This window comes from Eschscholzia californica, unplaced genomic scaffold (genome assembly GCF_041429995.1).
Source record: "Eschscholzia californica isolate CP2 unplaced genomic scaffold, dmEscCali1.0.p SCAF_1, whole genome shotgun sequence".
NCBI lineage: Eukaryota > Viridiplantae > Streptophyta > Magnoliopsida > Ranunculales > Papaveraceae > Eschscholzia > Eschscholzia californica.
This window is the reverse complement of record NW_028238198.1, coordinates 24,272,261-24,288,644: the sequence shown is the minus strand read 5'-3', so window position 1 is coordinate 24,288,644 and position 16,384 is coordinate 24,272,261. Positions and strand designations below refer to the sequence as shown.

The 16,384-nt window shown below is 36.0% G+C and overlaps 2 protein-coding genes across 3 annotated transcripts; one reads left to right on the top strand and one right to left on the bottom strand.

Annotated features, from left to right (window-relative positions):
* The first annotated feature begins 5,555 nt into the window (after positions 1-5,555).
* Positions 5,556-13,157, top strand: LOC147565323 (potassium transporter 10-like). Of its 2 annotated transcripts, XM_086651814.1 has the most exons (9): positions 5,556-5,896; positions 5,990-8,823; positions 9,222-9,447; positions 10,144-10,389; positions 10,919-10,969; positions 11,098-11,349; positions 11,430-11,597; positions 11,689-11,943; positions 12,154-13,157. In XM_086651814.1, exons 2-9 carry the CDS (start codon positions 8,683-8,685, stop codon positions 13,116-13,118), a joined length of 2,304 nt encoding a protein of 767 aa, XP_086507940.1. In that variant the 5' UTR covers positions 5,556-5,896; positions 5,990-8,682; the 3' UTR covers positions 13,119-13,157. The 2 variants fall into 2 exon arrangements, with proteins under 2 accessions (XP_086507940.1, XP_086507941.1); XM_086651815.1 differs by lacking the exons at positions 5,556-5,896; positions 5,990-8,823; positions 9,222-9,447; positions 10,144-10,389 and adding an exon at positions 10,592-10,688.
* A 795-nt stretch (positions 13,158-13,952) lies between these two features.
* On the bottom strand, positions 13,953-15,419 carry LOC147565322 (uncharacterized). Its single transcript, XM_086666953.1, has one exon. The coding sequence runs from the start codon at positions 15,074-15,076 to the stop codon at positions 14,114-14,116; it is 963 nt and encodes a 320-aa protein (XP_086523079.1). The 5' UTR covers positions 15,077-15,419; the 3' UTR covers positions 13,953-14,113.
* Between the last annotated feature and the right edge of the window lie 965 nt (positions 15,420-16,384).

Here is a 16,384-nt window from a genome sequence, read left to right as displayed (position 1 = left end):
TTGGAATACATTTCAAGATATTAAGTCACTCGTTCATTTGATTATTTATTCTTCTATTTTCAACAAAATTCAATTTAGATTTCTCAATTGGGTTGATGGGCTAAAATTCATTTTAGGTCTTTTCATTGTGTCAGCAATCACGTTTCGGTAGTGAGATGGACTGTGGTGCTCATTTTAAGAGGTTAAACACTATTTCCTAATGAGACATTTTAAAACTGTGAGGTCCATGAGTGTCAAATTGGCTGTTATCACTAGCAGGGGTACGAAGGCTGATCCGCATCATCTCTTGACATTCATAAATTTATAGTCCACATTAACATTTTTAGCCCATTTAGTCCACAAATTTGTGGACATTGATTAGTTTTAGAGTAGGTTCTTTTCGATATACTTTTTTCATTGAGTAAGGTAAAAGGTCTAAAATTATTATTTTTATCAACTGACAACCATATTATCCTCCCATCAGTACTAGCGCTAACAAAAAAAGAATAGTGTCAATAACTGGTGGGCCAGTTAGTAAGTGCTTCTACAATGCGGAAGTCTTAGATTCAATCCGATGAAAGTACGAATCTAGAAATATTGAACGTGGATATATAAATAGAGTAGTTTACGTGGACACAACTAATAATTATTGTCAGTAAACCAAAAAAAATAATAATTAGAGCAATCCCAATGTGGGGTGGGACTGAGCTCCCAATTTAATTTTGGGAGCCCCAGCCCCTAGCTTCCCAATCAGGAAAGTCCGAACTGAGTTCCCGGTGGGATTGGGAGCCCTATGCTCCCGGGCTCGCAAATGGGAGCACGGGCTGGGGGGGCTCCAAACCCCCAAATATGGCCGTTGGAAGTCCCCAACGACTATATATGGGGTGGATCTCCTAAAAAGGGATCCACCCAGTGGCGAAGCCAGAAACTTTTATGAGTGGGGGCACCTCTTTGTTATAGGTAATGAAAGAATTCCACAGTACACGATCAAGCTAGAATCGAAAAGAAAATTCTTAACAAAATTTTATTTATAGTTTAGATATTTCGTGGTAATTTTGATGTATAATAATCAATCTCTAATTTTCTCAATATGGATCAAGGATCTTTCCTCCAACTAGATTCCCAAAATATACTGAAATAAAAAACAAAGGAGGGGATGAAGAGATAATGGTGAAGATTAAGAAGAACGATGCTAGATGATGAACAGGAAGTGATCGTAATTGAAGAAAAGATGAAGATTAAGTTTTCTTTCTAATAACATGTTTACTAGAGCAAAAGTCTAAAAAAGACAATTTTGAAATTCACCGAAAAATCAGACAAAATCAAAATTAAGGGAGACGTTTAAAAAACTCATCATCTCTACGAGGTCATTTTATTTAGTTGGTCACTTTGAGGGGGTCAAAATTGAGTTATTCAATTAATAAGAACCAATTTTAAGCCAAGCATGACCTTTATAATGTATTTTTAATAAGTAGTCATCTTAACCAAACAATAATTTCAACTATAGTAGATATCTTAGAAAAAAAGTGTAAGTAGTAGAAATTTTTTAGAAATAAAGAATGTTGTGTTCGATCCCTTGACCTCAAGGTTGAAACATAATCGCTTCACCAACTAAGCTAGGGAAGAACTATGTTTGAAAAACGGAAATATGTATATATATATGTATCTAATATAGCGGCAAATGTCGCATAACATTAACGAGCTACGTTAGGGTCGTGGGGGCCTGCGCCCCCACGGGCCCCTATGTGGGCTCGCCCCTGGATCCACCCCAGTTTTTTTTATTTTTTTAAAAAAATTAATTAATTTTTTTTTTAAATCTTAATTCTTTTAAATTTGTTTTTGTTATAGGATGGTGCGGACCAGCCTTCCGGACTGCAAGTGATACTGTCCGCTTTGGCACACCTGGGCCTCACGGTTTTAAAAGGCCTCACTAGGGAAGGGTGCTTAACCTCTTAAGAGGAGCACCACACTCCTGTCTCCCACCAATGTGGGATTGCTTTACAACACACCCTCCCAAGACCACATCATAATAGAGCGAATTGTGCTGATAACGTGTTATAAAACGGTGCGGACCAACCTTCCGGGCTGCTAGTGATAGTGTCCGCTTTGGCACACCTGGGCCTCACGGTTTTAAAAGGCCTCACTAGGGAAGGGTGCTTAACCTCTTAAGAGGGGCACCACACTCCTGTCTCCCACCAATGTGGGATTGCTTTACAACATTTTTCCAATTGTTTTTTTTTTCATCTTTTCAAAATTTCCTCTCTAGTATAATATTAGATTTCAACTTTATATTTGAAATTAATAATTTATAGTTGAAAATTGAAATTAAAAGTCCGCACACGTACACTACACACATACATAATATATATTTGGGAGCCCTGTTAGGAGCCCGACGTTGGAATCGAGAGAAAAATTATAAGGCCCAAAATTCAGGTCAAAATATCAAATGAAGCCCAACCCAGAATAATAATGTAAAAAAAACCCAAAAGTTGAAATTACAAAACATTTATGAAAATTTCTGAACAAAACACAGTTTGCTCTCAACAATTTTGTATTTGCTTTCAACAATTTTGTAAATGTATGAACAAATTTGTTTTTGTTCACACATAATTAAGAACATAATTATATATGTTGTCACAGTTTCAAAAGTGTTACCAACAGTTTCATAAGTGTGCCAACAGTTTAAAAATTGAGTTTTTTTTACATTATTATTTCCGAGTGGGTTTTTTTTCGTATTTGGGCCAAATCTTGGACTTTTCTTACATAGTGCCTCGGGGCTCCTAAAATTCAAGGGCTTCTAAAACTGGGAGCCCGAACCCCACGTTGGTTTTGCCCTTACCCCTCATTCTTTCTCTTTCTTCAATGATACTAATTCTAACCCGTAAACCGCCAACGACATTAAAAAAAAAGGACTTCTAAATGGACCATCAGTTCTTCTCATCATCTTCATCGAGCTATTTTTCAGATATAAATACTAGTAATATAATTTTACACATTGGAATATGATTTAACTTCTCTCAATAGATCATGTCCGTTCAAGTAACCGGTCGGGATTCGACCAGAATACTAGTCAGGCGTACGGACAAATTGGTGGCATGTTTTGGGATGTGAAACAGATTTGTACACTGTAGGATCTTATGTGGATATAACAGAAAATCCATAAACTATATTTGGTTATAATCAATGTGGTACCAATGTCATATTTATGATATAGACTTGTGACAACTTATTCAGATTAGGTATCTACCACAGAAAGTTCAACAAAAAAAAAAAAAAGTATCTACCACAGACAAATTTTGTTTGAGTGAAGCTATCACCTCAAGGCTCAAGGTAAGTAAATAAGTATTAGGTTGTCTAGACCATTTTGTCAACTTGTTCCATTCCTTGCTAAAGGATCTATGTACAATATGGAAATTTTCAACAAAAAAAAATGTACAATATTGAAACCTTTCAACAAAAATAAAACAAAATGTACATCATGGAAAAGAAAAAGAGAAGACACAAATTTAATTTCTTTGAAAATGTAAAACGAAATTCAGTGCGTGGGAGATTTGCCTTTTGTCCTGCTTTGAAATGAGTTATAATTTGTTAGTTCAAAATCAAATTCTTGTGAGTGTATTGATTTCCTGTTCTTGGGTAATTAAATAACTATTTAGCCCACATGAGTTTTTATCTCTTTGTTAAGGAATCAAATTATAAGGATCACCATTTGTATAATTTTTTATAGATGACATTTTCGACCATAACTTATATATATGTTTCTTGACAGTGATGCATTTTGTATACCTGTGAGGGACTTATGATGTTAATTGCTGAACAAAAAAATTAAAAATTTATGGGTGGTATACTAGTATAGAGACCAATCCTAATGAAACAATAGATTGATCTTTCCGATAAAATTTGTTATGTTGTAGTTGTAATATCCCTTTCTTCATGAAATATGATTCCTAAATTTTCAATTGCCAAACCCATAATACTTTATTTTTTCATAAAGAGTTTCCCTCTACCTCTTGTCATAAAAGAATTAGACAAATTAGGGTTGAAATTATTTATGTTTAAAATAAGCAATAACACAAGTTTTCTTTCTCATATTTTTTTTTTATTTTCTATTGGTAGTTGCAAGCTAAGTTATACAATTTGTTTTATTAATCCAAATCTAAATCTGATTTAGTCATACTATAATTTATTATTTAATATAATACTTCTATAAACTCCTGTTTGAGTTTAAAAATATTAAAGCCATGATCTAATTCAATATTTTAAAATTGTAGTACAATTGAGGAATCTATTGTATAGTTGACCCACTAAATATAGTTATAAGCATACCTTAAATGAAATGATTAGACCAATAAACCTTAGTTTTGGTTGATTTAGGACTAAGAAATCATTATAGATTAGTAATACATTTTCTAGGTATATTCTCCTAAAGGTAGAGAGTCGGTTGGTCAACTAACAAGTTTTTTTTACCTTTGCACGAATGAGAAGGTTAAAGAAACCATAACCAAAAGAAATTTTTGGATTAGACAGAAACTTTATACGCTATTGAATTGGAAAATAATTAGTGTAGCACTCATTTGTCGAATATTCCTAATTCCTTGAGAAATTAAACGGTCTATGATTTATTGAAGTGTAAATCGGTCAATCTAATGTTGAGGACATTTTTTATGTTGAAGTTTTAAGAATCTACAGATATATTAATAAACTAATGATTGATTAGGGTCTACAAATACATCTAGTTATGTCAATTATTTGCTGACTTATTTGGCTGGGTGGATTTGGTGACTTATTTGAAATTCAGGTTCATTTCACTATAATGACATGAGGTTATATTTGGTGCTTGGGACAAAAACAAAACTATCAAAAATAAAGATTTTGTAATATGATTCTAAATAATCTCAATATTTCACTTAACTATTTGGGCTTTCTTGTGAGAAAACTATTTGGATTTTGTTATGAATGAAATGGGGATCAAACTAACAACTAATTGTGTGGGAGGATTATTTATGTCTATCATTACATAGGAATCACCAACTCATGGCACTCTTTTTAAGTGAGAGATTCTTTTAAAAAAAATCTTATTTCGATTTCAACGTTATTCTGTAGTATGCATTTTGTACCTTATATACAATTTCAGAATACGAATCTTGGTAATTACATTCTAACCAGACGTCCCATAATGTAAAGATTTACAGGATTACCCCCATCGTATCTTTAAAATACTGTGTTATTTAACCTCACATAATATATTTTTTTTTTTTTTTGAATAACACCCATTAAACCAAATAAAAGGTTTAGACCAAACAGACTCAGGGACTAAACCAAAATAACAACAAGGGTAAACAACCAGGAATTATAAGTCCTGGGGTAAAATGGAATAAGCTAAGTTGTGGGCTTCCACGTTGCATAACCGGTTACAATAGGTCAAAGCCACCTGCCTCTCCCGCACAACTTCTCTTATGGTATTTACGTCGTTGATATATCGCCACGGAGGGTCCAAATCCACGGTCGAGATTAGGGTGATCAAAACCCTAGCATCACCCTCTATAAAGGGTTCTTCTTCTCCCAACTCTGCCGCCAACTCAATCCCACAAAGTAACCCTTGAATCTCACTGAACATCGGTGATAGAGGTTCTATTAGTCTTGATATAGATCTAATCACCTCCCCCTTCGAATTTCTAGCTACTGCTGCGCAAGAGGCGATATGTTCTTTGTGCGATCCATCAAAGTTAATCTTCAGTTTTCCCTGTGGTGGCGGGATCCAGCCATTAACCTGCACGGTAGAGTTATCAATCGAGTGATCAACTATTTTAGGCACATACCTTAATGAATCTTTGATCGTCCACCAACATCTTTTGAGATCAGGTTGCTTATGTTGAAATCGGAGCTCATTTCTAGTTTTCCACCACCCCCACCAAAGGTATGTAAGATTAAACCAATCGTCATTCTCTGTTCGATTAGTCTTAAGAATATCTGCTAGGGTCGTTATTGGATCAACTTCTATGTGATGTAGATGAGTGAGATCAGCGATGTGGAGTAACTCCCTGTATTTTGGGCATTCACCAAACAGGTGCGTAAGTGTTTCCTGTTCTTCCAAACCACATAGTTGACACATTTGATCAATCGCATTTATCCTCTTCCCTATATTGTTAAGAGTTGGTAACCCATCATGAATAAGTTTCCATATAAATATCTGGATCTTTGGTTCCATGTCTTTTACTTTCCAGAAGGACTTCCAAGGGAAGTTAGTAGCCTTTTCTGACATTTGAGGAAGATTTTTAATTTCAGTATAGTATGATTTTGTATTGAATCTGCCATTATCAGTGGGGCACCAAATCAATCTATCATGTTGTGTTGTGCTTACTAGACGAATGTTTAATATAGCCTCTGATGTGATTGAATCAAAGTGTGTGTTGATTAATTCCATGTTCCACTCATTTTGATGTGGTACAATAAGATCAGCAACCCAGTAAATGTTGGTAGGCAATTCCATGATAATTGTTGGTCTCTTGTTCAGAGTAGTTGGTATCCATGGATCTGATTTAATTTTAACCCTAGACCCATCCCCAATTAACCATAAGACATTACCATCCATAGTTCCTTTTGTGTTATTTAATGCCTTCCAGAAATGTGATGCTCCTGTTGTGGTACTTTCATACCAGAAGTTATCCTCTTTTAAGTACTTTGCTTTTAGTAACTTGACCCAAATAGCTTCCTCAGTGGTTAGGAATCTCCATGCCATCTTTGCTATGAGAGATTGATTAACATGGTCTATTGATCGGATTCCTAGCCCTCCTGATTGCTTGGGGCTGGTAATTATATCCCACCTGATAAAATGCATTTTCTTTTCGTTTGTAGCATGACCCCACCAGAAGTTCCTCTCTATTTGTTCCAAATCTTCCATAATTTTCTTTGGTAACAGCTGAAAACTACAAGGATAAGTACAATAGGAAGAAAGAATGGATTTTATAAGAACTGTCCTACCTGCTTGTGTTATGAATTTCTGTTTCCAACTTGTTAGAGAAGATTTAAATTTTTCTGTTAACCATTCATGACTTCTAATTCTATTACTTTTTTTGAGTATAAGGGAACCAAGATACTTTTCATGATCCTTCATGAGTGGAGCCGAGAGTTGATTGATGAACTGGTCCTTTATCTCATGAGGCACTCCCTTGCTGATGAAAACTGAAGATTTGGAGAAGTTCACTTTTTGACCTGAAAAGGATGAATAGTGGTTCATGAGGGATATTAAAGAATGTAAATTGTTGTTATTTGCTTCACCAAATACGATCAAGTCGTCAGCAAACAGCAAATGAGATATGCTGGGGCTGGATTGATTGATCCTGTAAGCTGTAAACATACCTTTAGTTTCATAATAATCAAAGAGGAGAGAGAGTGATTGGGAGGTTAGGATAAATAGAGAAGGAGATAAAGGGCATCCTTGCCTGAGGCCTCTAGAGGCCGAGAAATCTCCAATCCTGTTGCCGTTTAGTTGGATATTGAATCTAGGTGTCGTAATACACGACATGATGAGGTTTAGCATGTTACCTTGTATACCCGTGGCTTTGAGGACAGTATATAGGAAATCCCAACTGACTCTGTCATACGCCTTCGACATGTCCATCTTTAACGAAAAATGACCCTTTCGAGCTTTAGATTTATTCATGGAATGAATCAGTTCCTTTGTGATCACAATATTATCTATTATCTGTCTGTTTGGCACAAAAGCATTCTGAGCCCATGAAATACACTGATCTAAGTAAGGTCTAAGTCTATTTGCTATGATTTTCGTGATGAACTTGTAGACCGTATTGCAAAGGGATATTGGCCGGAAATCCGAGGCCATACTCGGGTTTCTAATCTTCGGGATCAAAGCGATGGTGGTCTGGTTGATAGAAGGATCAACTGAGCCTGCGGTGAAAACTGATTGAATATATTGAATGAGATCTGGTCCCACTGTATCCCAGTTATGTTGGTAAAAGAAACACGGAAGTCCATCCGGACCCGGGCTTTTGATTGATCCCATCTCCATGACTACCCCTTTGATTTCTTCTGCATTAGGAACCCTCGAGAAGTAGCCCAGATCTTGTCGATAATACCTTATTATAAAAATGTCATAAATAGGAAACGACTGAGTCTGAATAAATCAGCATGAGAAGAAATTAACAGAACCAGCAGGTCAAAGGACTCCTAATTTTCTTTCTCTAATGGCTGAATTTCTTGTCTCTTTCTTATTATTATACAAACCCACCTTTGAGAAACCTCTGTTTCTCATTTGAGATTGAGAGAGAAAGATTTCTTCTCTCTCTCAATTGCGTCATGAATTTCCACAATTGAAACCTCTGTATATCTATACTGGGTAATCGAGATTTTGACGTTTTTGTTCATATATATCTATTTTATAATCGATTTGGGTTTTTGAAGATGACCCCATATTTGTATTAATGATACAAATAGTTTTATTAGGTTTCCAATTTGTCAAAGAATGGGTTTTAGTTTCAATATTTTATTCTCTCATAGAGATTCAACTGGTGGAAATGGGTATCATTTAATTGAAATATTCGAATCAAAATCATTGAGGTCATCCTTCTTAGATTTCTCCAAGTGATTGATTTTTGTTGAAGAATAAGAAGAAAGGGTATTGGGGAAGTTGAAGAAGGAATTCAATCTGGGTTGTTTTGATTTTGGGGGTGAGATTCATTATTCATGGATTCAATTACTTCAATTCCAATAGATGATCAGAGTACTAGTATTAATGATCCAGGGAATATGTGGGTCTTGCACCAGAATCTTGATCAACCAATGGAAGAAGAAGCTGGAAGGCTTAGAAATATGTACAGAGAGAAGGTAAGATATGAAACTTTTCTCTACTTTTTTTCATTCAATATTACTACTTTTTAATGATTTCTCTCTCCTCTCACCATAATTTGAAAATCATTAACATATGATTTACCATCTAGCTAATATTCTTAGAGTATACTTCAAATTCACTTGACCCTCTTTTATCCAAAGTTCTAGCAATGACATGATTTAACTAATTGTGTATTTTTTTTTTTCTTATATTGAACTTCATAGTTGAGCAGTTTAGCTTATAGTCTTCATTGCCTTGAGTCACCCCACTAATCATATATCTAGTTTATGAAAACTCTGGGAATTGTGATTTACTTCGAAGTTGTTATTATTTGATGGGTGGTATAGAATTGGGGTCTTGAACTTTGTTCTTATGTTTGTTGTTTTTTGTGCAGAAATTCTCGTCTCTATTATTACTGAGACTTGCATTCCAGAGTCTTGGAGTGGTTTATGGAGACTTGGGGACATCGCCTTTGTATGTCTTCTACAATACTTTTCCCGATGGAGTTAAAGATCCCGAAGATGTGATTGGAGCTCTATCGCTTATTATATACTCTCTTACTCTTATTCCACTCATCAAGTATGTCTTGATCGTGTTAAGGGCAAATGATAATGGTCAAGGTAAACCATCAAATCAATGTAAAGAATCTAAAGAAATACCTTTTGGTTTTGCTTGTTGGAAGAATATGAGAGTATGATAAAATATTTTGAATATGGTTTGACTATATGTATGTGTGCAAGCTGTGTCTGTAATCTTCTATGTTAAACAATTTTGTCCTCTGTTTGATTCGATTTTAGAACAAGTTGCAATATACACCTTAATGGCAAGACTTGTGGAGTGTCTATCTACTACCCACATTCCATATTTCATTTGTCTTGGAACGTATAAGATTTCTATCGTTTGGAAGTTTTGATTCCTTGACTTAGACAGTTTTCGGATCGAGCATAATTTTGGTTATAAGCTTAGTTAGCAATTTTTCTTATTAAAATGACTCAACCCATCACTTTATTCTTATCTCGGAACACACATACTGTGCTAGACCTGGAGATGTAATCCCAAGCGTATGAATCCATCAACATATTATGTGAACTAACTTGTCTCCATGTTACACAATATGGTCTTCAAAGAGTTGAGTTTATGCATATTTTGAAGATTTGGACACGGTCTAATAGAATATATTGCAATATTTTAACTTAAAAAAGTTTGATGTATTGTAAAAGCTTTTTAGAGTCTAAGTATATGGAATTAGTGCTTGATGTTCAGATAGTGTAGCTTGAGATTTTTCTTCTTTCTTTTTTTCTTTTTTTCTTTTTCAGGTGGAACTTTTGCTCTTTATTCACTACTTTGTCGACATGCAAAAATAAATACTATTCCAAACCAACATCGGACAGACGAGCAGCTAACGACTTATAGTCGTCATGTATTCCATGAGAAATCATTTGCTGCAACAACGAAGAGATGGTTGGAGGAAAAAGCACACAGGAAGAAAGCGCTTTTGCTTCTTGTCCTTGTTGGGACTTGCATGGTGATTGGGGATGGGATTCTAACTCCAGCCATATCAGGTTAATTCCCAGCTTGCTTCTACAATCCAACATTGTGTATACACAAAAGTTTTTTGTGTATTTGTGGTGGGTCGTCTCATTTATATATAGATTAGGTCAATTTTGTCTCGAAGGCATTGGAATCTAACTCTTCAAAAAACTTTTGACTTTTTGATCGAATCAGACTTTTAAAGTGAGTAGTCGGCAAAAAATTGCACGAAATTTGAGATGAAGTTGTGATTCTACCCACAATCTAGATGACTTATTATAAATTCCTCCGCTTTTTGATCCTGTACAATTAGAAGGGCAGAATCACATGGGTAAGATTCAAATGCTTAAACAAAACAAACACCATCTTTTTAAAGAATTTCATGGATTAGCATGTGGATGAAATGTTTTCTTTGACGTTTCAATTGTCAGATTAACACTACTTAGCCCCTACTCTCATGTTTTAGCTTATTGGTGTACTCTCGAATCTTCTGCGCGAAAAGATGTAAATTACTTGCATTAAATTTTACATAAAAGCTAACATTACATTACTATTCTGCAGTTCTTTCGGCGGCTGGAGGGATCAAGGTAGACCACCCCAAGATGAGTAACGGTATTTTTCTGTTGTAAATGTCTATCAATTTCTTAATAGAAATTAGATTTTTGTGCGTTTCCTGGTGAAGTTTCAACCCTTGATCTTAAGTTGTTTCTTTTTTTCCGTTTTTTTTTATTTCTTTGCAGATGTAGTTTTAGTTGTTTCTACGGTTATATTAGTTGGATTATTTAGCATGCAACATTTCGGCACAGATAAAGTGGGGTGGCTCTTTGCTCCTATTGTCCTTCTGTGGTTCCTTTTAATTGGAGGAATTGGTGCTCTCAACATATGGAAATATGATAGCTCAGTTCTAAGAGCTTTTTCTCCTGTTTATATTTATAGATATCTGAAAGGAGGAGGTTGGAATTCCCTCGGGGGAATCATGCTTAGTATAACAGGTAAACTTATATACTTGTATTTGGATTTCATTTCCCGAGTAAACCTACTGAATTCTGACAACAGTACATCATTGTGGCAGGGACCGAAGCTCTTTATGCTGATCTAGGGCATTTTCCAGTAGCCGCTGTTCAGTTGGCTTTCACTGTAGTCGTGTTTCCTTGCCTACTTTTGGCTTATATTGGACAAGCTGCTTATATTATCAAGAACCAAGATCACGTGGTTGACGCTTTCTATCGTTCCATTCCAGGTCTCTTCTGATTTCCTATTTTCAGTTTACTATATACTATTTTGTAGCAAATAACATTTTTCCTGATGGATGGTCGACGGGTTATTTGCAGAAACCATATACTGGCCTGTGTTTCTTGTAGCAACAGCAGCGGCTGTTGTTGCTAGTCAAGCCACCATATCTGCGGCATTTTCAATTATTAAGCAGGCTTTGGCTCTCGGTTGTTTTCCAAGGGTCAAGGTTGTTCATACATCAAAGAACTTCCTTGGACAAATATACATACCGGATATCAACTGGATTCTTATGCTTATGTGCATCGCCGTTACTATAGGGTTTCGAAACCAAAGCCATATCGGAAATGCTTACGGTGAGTTTGTTTCTTACTGTATCAAATCTTGCTCATACTTCTACTTGTTTAAAGCCTGTAAAACATGGACGCTTATGTGGGTATCTATATCTGACACCCCATATTGGTATATGAAACCATAATAAATTTCTAAGTTTACCAGGTCAAAAGCTTCTTCCACGAACAAGTCAAACTAAAACGTATTTTTCATTATCTTGTGACCTCAAACAGGAACAGCAGTCGTGACGGTTATGCTTGTTACGACATTTCTTATGGTTCTAATAATGTTACTGGTTTGGCGGAGTAACTGGATATTGGTTCTACTCTTCGCCGTATTATCATTAGTCGTGGAATGCACATATTTCTCAGCTGTACTTTTAAAGCTAAATCAAGGTGGTTGGGTTCCACTAGTAATTGCTGCATTATTTCTTGTAATCATGTATGTCTGGCATTATGGAACCGTAAAGCGTTATGAATTTGAGATGCATAGTAAAGTATCCATGGCTTGGATCCTAGGATTAGGACCGGGTCTAGGCTTAGTTCGAGTCCCAGGAATTGGGCTTGTCTATACCGAATTAGCAAGTGGAGTACCCCATATTTTCTCTCACTTCATCACGAATCTCCCTGCAATTCACTCTGTTGTAGTTTTTGTATGCATCAAATATCTCCCTGTCTATACAGTACCTCAAGAAGAACGGTTCCTTGTAAAACGAATTGGGCCGAAGAACTTCCACATGTTTCGGTGTGTGGCCAGGTATGGATATAAAGATGTTCATAAGAAAGATGACGATTTTGAGAAAAAACTCTTCGATAATCTCTTCTTATTTGTTAGACTTGAATCAATGATGGATGGTTGTTCGGATTCAGATGATTATAGTTTAAATGGACAGCAAACACAGGAATCAGGAGATACCCTTTCGACTGAGAACAGAATTATGAATAATAATTCGATTGTGCCGAGGAGTAATCAGACAGAAATGGATGAATTGGAGTATTTGAATAACTGCAGAGATGCTGGAGTTGTACACATACTTGGTAATACAGTAGTAAGGGCAAGAAGAGATGCGAATTTCGTTAAAAAGATAGCGATCGACTATATTTATGCGTTTCTTAAGAGAATTTGCAGGGGCAATAGTGCCATGTTTAATGTTCCTCATGAGAGTCTTTTGAATGTGGGACAAATATTTTATGTATAATGAATGATTCTCATTAATGTGAATCTTGTTTCCTCTGTTTTTATGGTTCTTTCTTCTTTGCTGATAGTATAATTTGCTTGCATATGACTGGCAAATTGGTTTAGAAATCAGGTTTTGTTCATCCTGGACCGGCTTTTTAGTGTCAGTTTTGTGGAAGTAACTAAAATGAGAAATGGGTACACTGAGCTTAGGAAAAGTAGGGCATTTTGCAATGTCTTTCCCATGTAGTTGGGCTTGGTTGGATCACCCGAGTAACCAGGACCCTCTTTCCGCTTCTAAGTTGATGATTTTGGTCGCTTCTCCTGGTTTTGATTTCTTCATCCTAAATCCGAACTTTTCTGTGTTTTAAAAAAGTAAAGGAGTTGGTAGAAAATTTATTTTGTACTAGAACCGTAGTTCTCCAACTAGACCGAGGTACTGAATTTCAGAGTACTAATTTACTATAACTTCATACGGCTTGCGGTGTAGAAAAATGTATCTCTTGTTTTCACACCCTAAGTCAGAAAAATGTTTCAGCTTTAGTGGCTTTGGGCCAGGTCGCTCCTGTCCCTTTCAACTCGCGATTTTTTGGAAAGTAGGGTCCAATCTCACGAGATTTAACTTGTTACTGTGAACATGGTCGGAGAAACATAAAATTTTGACTATCTTCTTCTATCTTACAATTAGATCTCTTTCGTTACATTGCTTGTGGAGGGCAAAAAGATATCACCTACGTGAACCGAAATTTCTCTATAAAATCGTTGAGAAAACTGAAATTTATGTAGTAATTTTCTTTTGAACATATTATTGCTAGGATTTTCATCTTCTTGATCGAAATCTTATAGTAATAAGAATACCTTGACAAATATATACCATTATTATTGCAAAGAAGATGTACAAAATTCTCATTTAGAAAAAAAAAACAGAGAATTCAACAAATATACAAATGGACTCTAATTCAAATTAAGAAAAATACATTCATATATTATAACTTCTCATTAATATTTGATTATCATTTAAATCTCCAAGCTTTCCATTTGAATATTACTCTTTAATGGTACATATTCACCAAGATACCCTCCAAGTTGTTCAAATAAAGCACTCTTATCAATCTCTTGATGATGATAACTTTTACAAACATAATAAAACACACTTTGAACCAATAACCCAATCATATTAACAATCACTAAAACCCCAACCAAGAATCCACCAACCAAAACCCTAACCATGATTCCATAATCTGCCCCACCATGAACAACAACATCACCAAAGAAACCCTCAATTGTTCCACATATAATCAAATACACAAAAACAAAAATTGATGCCATTTTAGTTTTACCCTTTAATAATTCTCTACTTTTTTTCATTGCTTGAAATCCATAAACAGGTTCAAGAACAGAGATAACACTAGCTAGGTGCCAAAGAGCTGTAATATAGACATGAACAACCATTGAAAGGAAGAAGATTGAAATGAGAGCGAAAATAGCGAAAATTGGACTTTGGGTTATAATCGAAATCAACAAAATCCAAAGGGAAATTAAGATTCCGGCATCGTAAATGACCATAAGAAGGATAACACAGAGGAAAGTGATGAAGAGACGTTTGAAAACAGGGGGAATTGCGGAGAGGGTGGAGGAGAAAGAAACAGGTTTAGAAGTGTAGAGAGAAGCGACGATGAAGACGATAGCAGCGGTAGAAAGGAGAGAGAAAGCGAAAACAAAAAGTAGGTAAGAAAATTGATAGATCAAAAGAAGAGTCCATTTTTTATCAAGTTGAGAACTTGATAGGGTTTCACTATCAATTTGTGTAATGAGAGGGTGGGTAAAGAGAGAATGAGCAAGAATTGCAAAAGAGAGAGGAAAAATTAGGGTTAGGGTTATAAGAGAGAAAGTGTTTGGGGATTGTTTAGGGATTGAAATTGATTCTTTTAAAATGTCTGTTATGGTTAGGTATTGAAGCTGTTCAGGGGCAAGATCCATTAAGATAATGAATCAACAATATAATACTTGAAGAAGAAGAAGAAGAAGAAGAAGAAGAAGAAGAAGAAGAAATTTGGAGGAGAGAAGAGGGGAAGGAGAGAGAAGTTGCAGAAAGGGAGAAATTTTAGAGAGAGAAAATAGGAAGGAAAGGGAGAAGGGGAGGAAGGAGGAGAAGATCGTTATTGGTTGTTACTAAAGACCGTTACTTTTAAGACAATTTTGGCAATTTAACAATTTGGCCCTCTAAAGATGACCAATTTGTCAAAATAGCCCCATAAAGATGATCAACTTTCGTTTTGGTCTCCTTTCGCTTTTTTCCGTCATTCAACTTTAACGGTTAATTTTTTTTAGGGTTATTTCCCATATGGCCCCCTACTTTGTGACCAGCTTCCCGCCTGGCCCCCTACTTTACGAGAAATACTCATATGGCCCCCTTCCGTCATAACACCGTTACTCTCTCTCTTCCATTTCTTTTCTCTCTCCTCCAACATGTTTTCTCTCTCTGCCACCTCGTCAAAACCAGCCACCTCATCACCTTCTCCGGCAAGGTCGCCGGCCGGCAAATTTCCGGCCGGCGACCTTCAAATATAAAAAAAAAAAAATTCCTTTTTTTCTCTCTCTTCTCTCTCTCTAAATTTTTTTTCCTTTTTTAAATTCTCTCTCCTCCCTCTCTTCTTCTTCTTCTTCTCTTCTCTCTCTCTTCTTCTTCTTTCTCTCTCTCTTTCCCCCCTCTCTCTATTCTCTCTCTCTCGACCTCCGGCGTAGTCGCCGGAGGTCGAACAGACTGTTCTGTTCGAACAGATTCTGTTCAGAACAGAACAGAATCTGTTCGAACAGAACAGATCTGAACAGAACAGTCAGAACAGAATCTGTTCTGTTCTAACAGAACAGAACAGACTGTTCGACCTCCGGCGACTTCGCCGGAGGTCGAGAGAGAGAGAGAATAGAGAGAGGGGGAAAGAGAGAGAGAAAGAAGAAGAAGAGAGAGAGAAAAGAGAAGAAGAAGAAGAGAAAGAATTTAGAGAGAGAGGGGAGAGAGAATTTAAAAAAAAAATTTTTTTTTTTTAGAGAGAGAGAGAGAAGAGAGAGAAAAAAAGAAATTTTTTTTTTTTATATTTGAAGGTCGCCGGCCGGAAATTTGGCCGGCCGGCGACCTTGCCGGAGAAGGTGATGAGGTGGCTGGTTTTGACGAGGTGGCAGAGAGAGAAAACATGTTGGAAGAGAGAGAAAAGAAATGGAAGAGAGAGAGTAACGGTGTTATAACGGAAGGGGGCCATATGGGTATTTCTCGTAAAGTGGGGGGCCAGG

What these genes read in the sequence shown, in the direction of transcription:
- LOC147565323 (XM_086651814.1), top strand. Translation starts at nt 8,683, where the DNA reads ATGGATTCAATTACTTCAATTCCAATAGATGATCAGAGTACTAGTATT. An exon ending in GAAATATGTACAGAGAGAAG is followed by an intron (nt 8,824 to 9,221) that starts GTAAGATATGAA and finishes TTTTTTGTGCAG; the next exon opens with AAATTCTCGTCTCTATTATT. An exon ending in TTTCTATCGTTCCATTCCAG is followed by an intron (nt 11,598 to 11,688) that starts GTCTCTTCTGAT and finishes GGTTATTTGCAG; the next exon opens with AAACCATATACTGGCCTGTG.
- LOC147565322 (XM_086666953.1), bottom strand. Translation starts at nt 15,076, where the DNA reads ATGGATCTTGCCCCTGAACAGCTTCAATACCTAACCATAACAGACATT.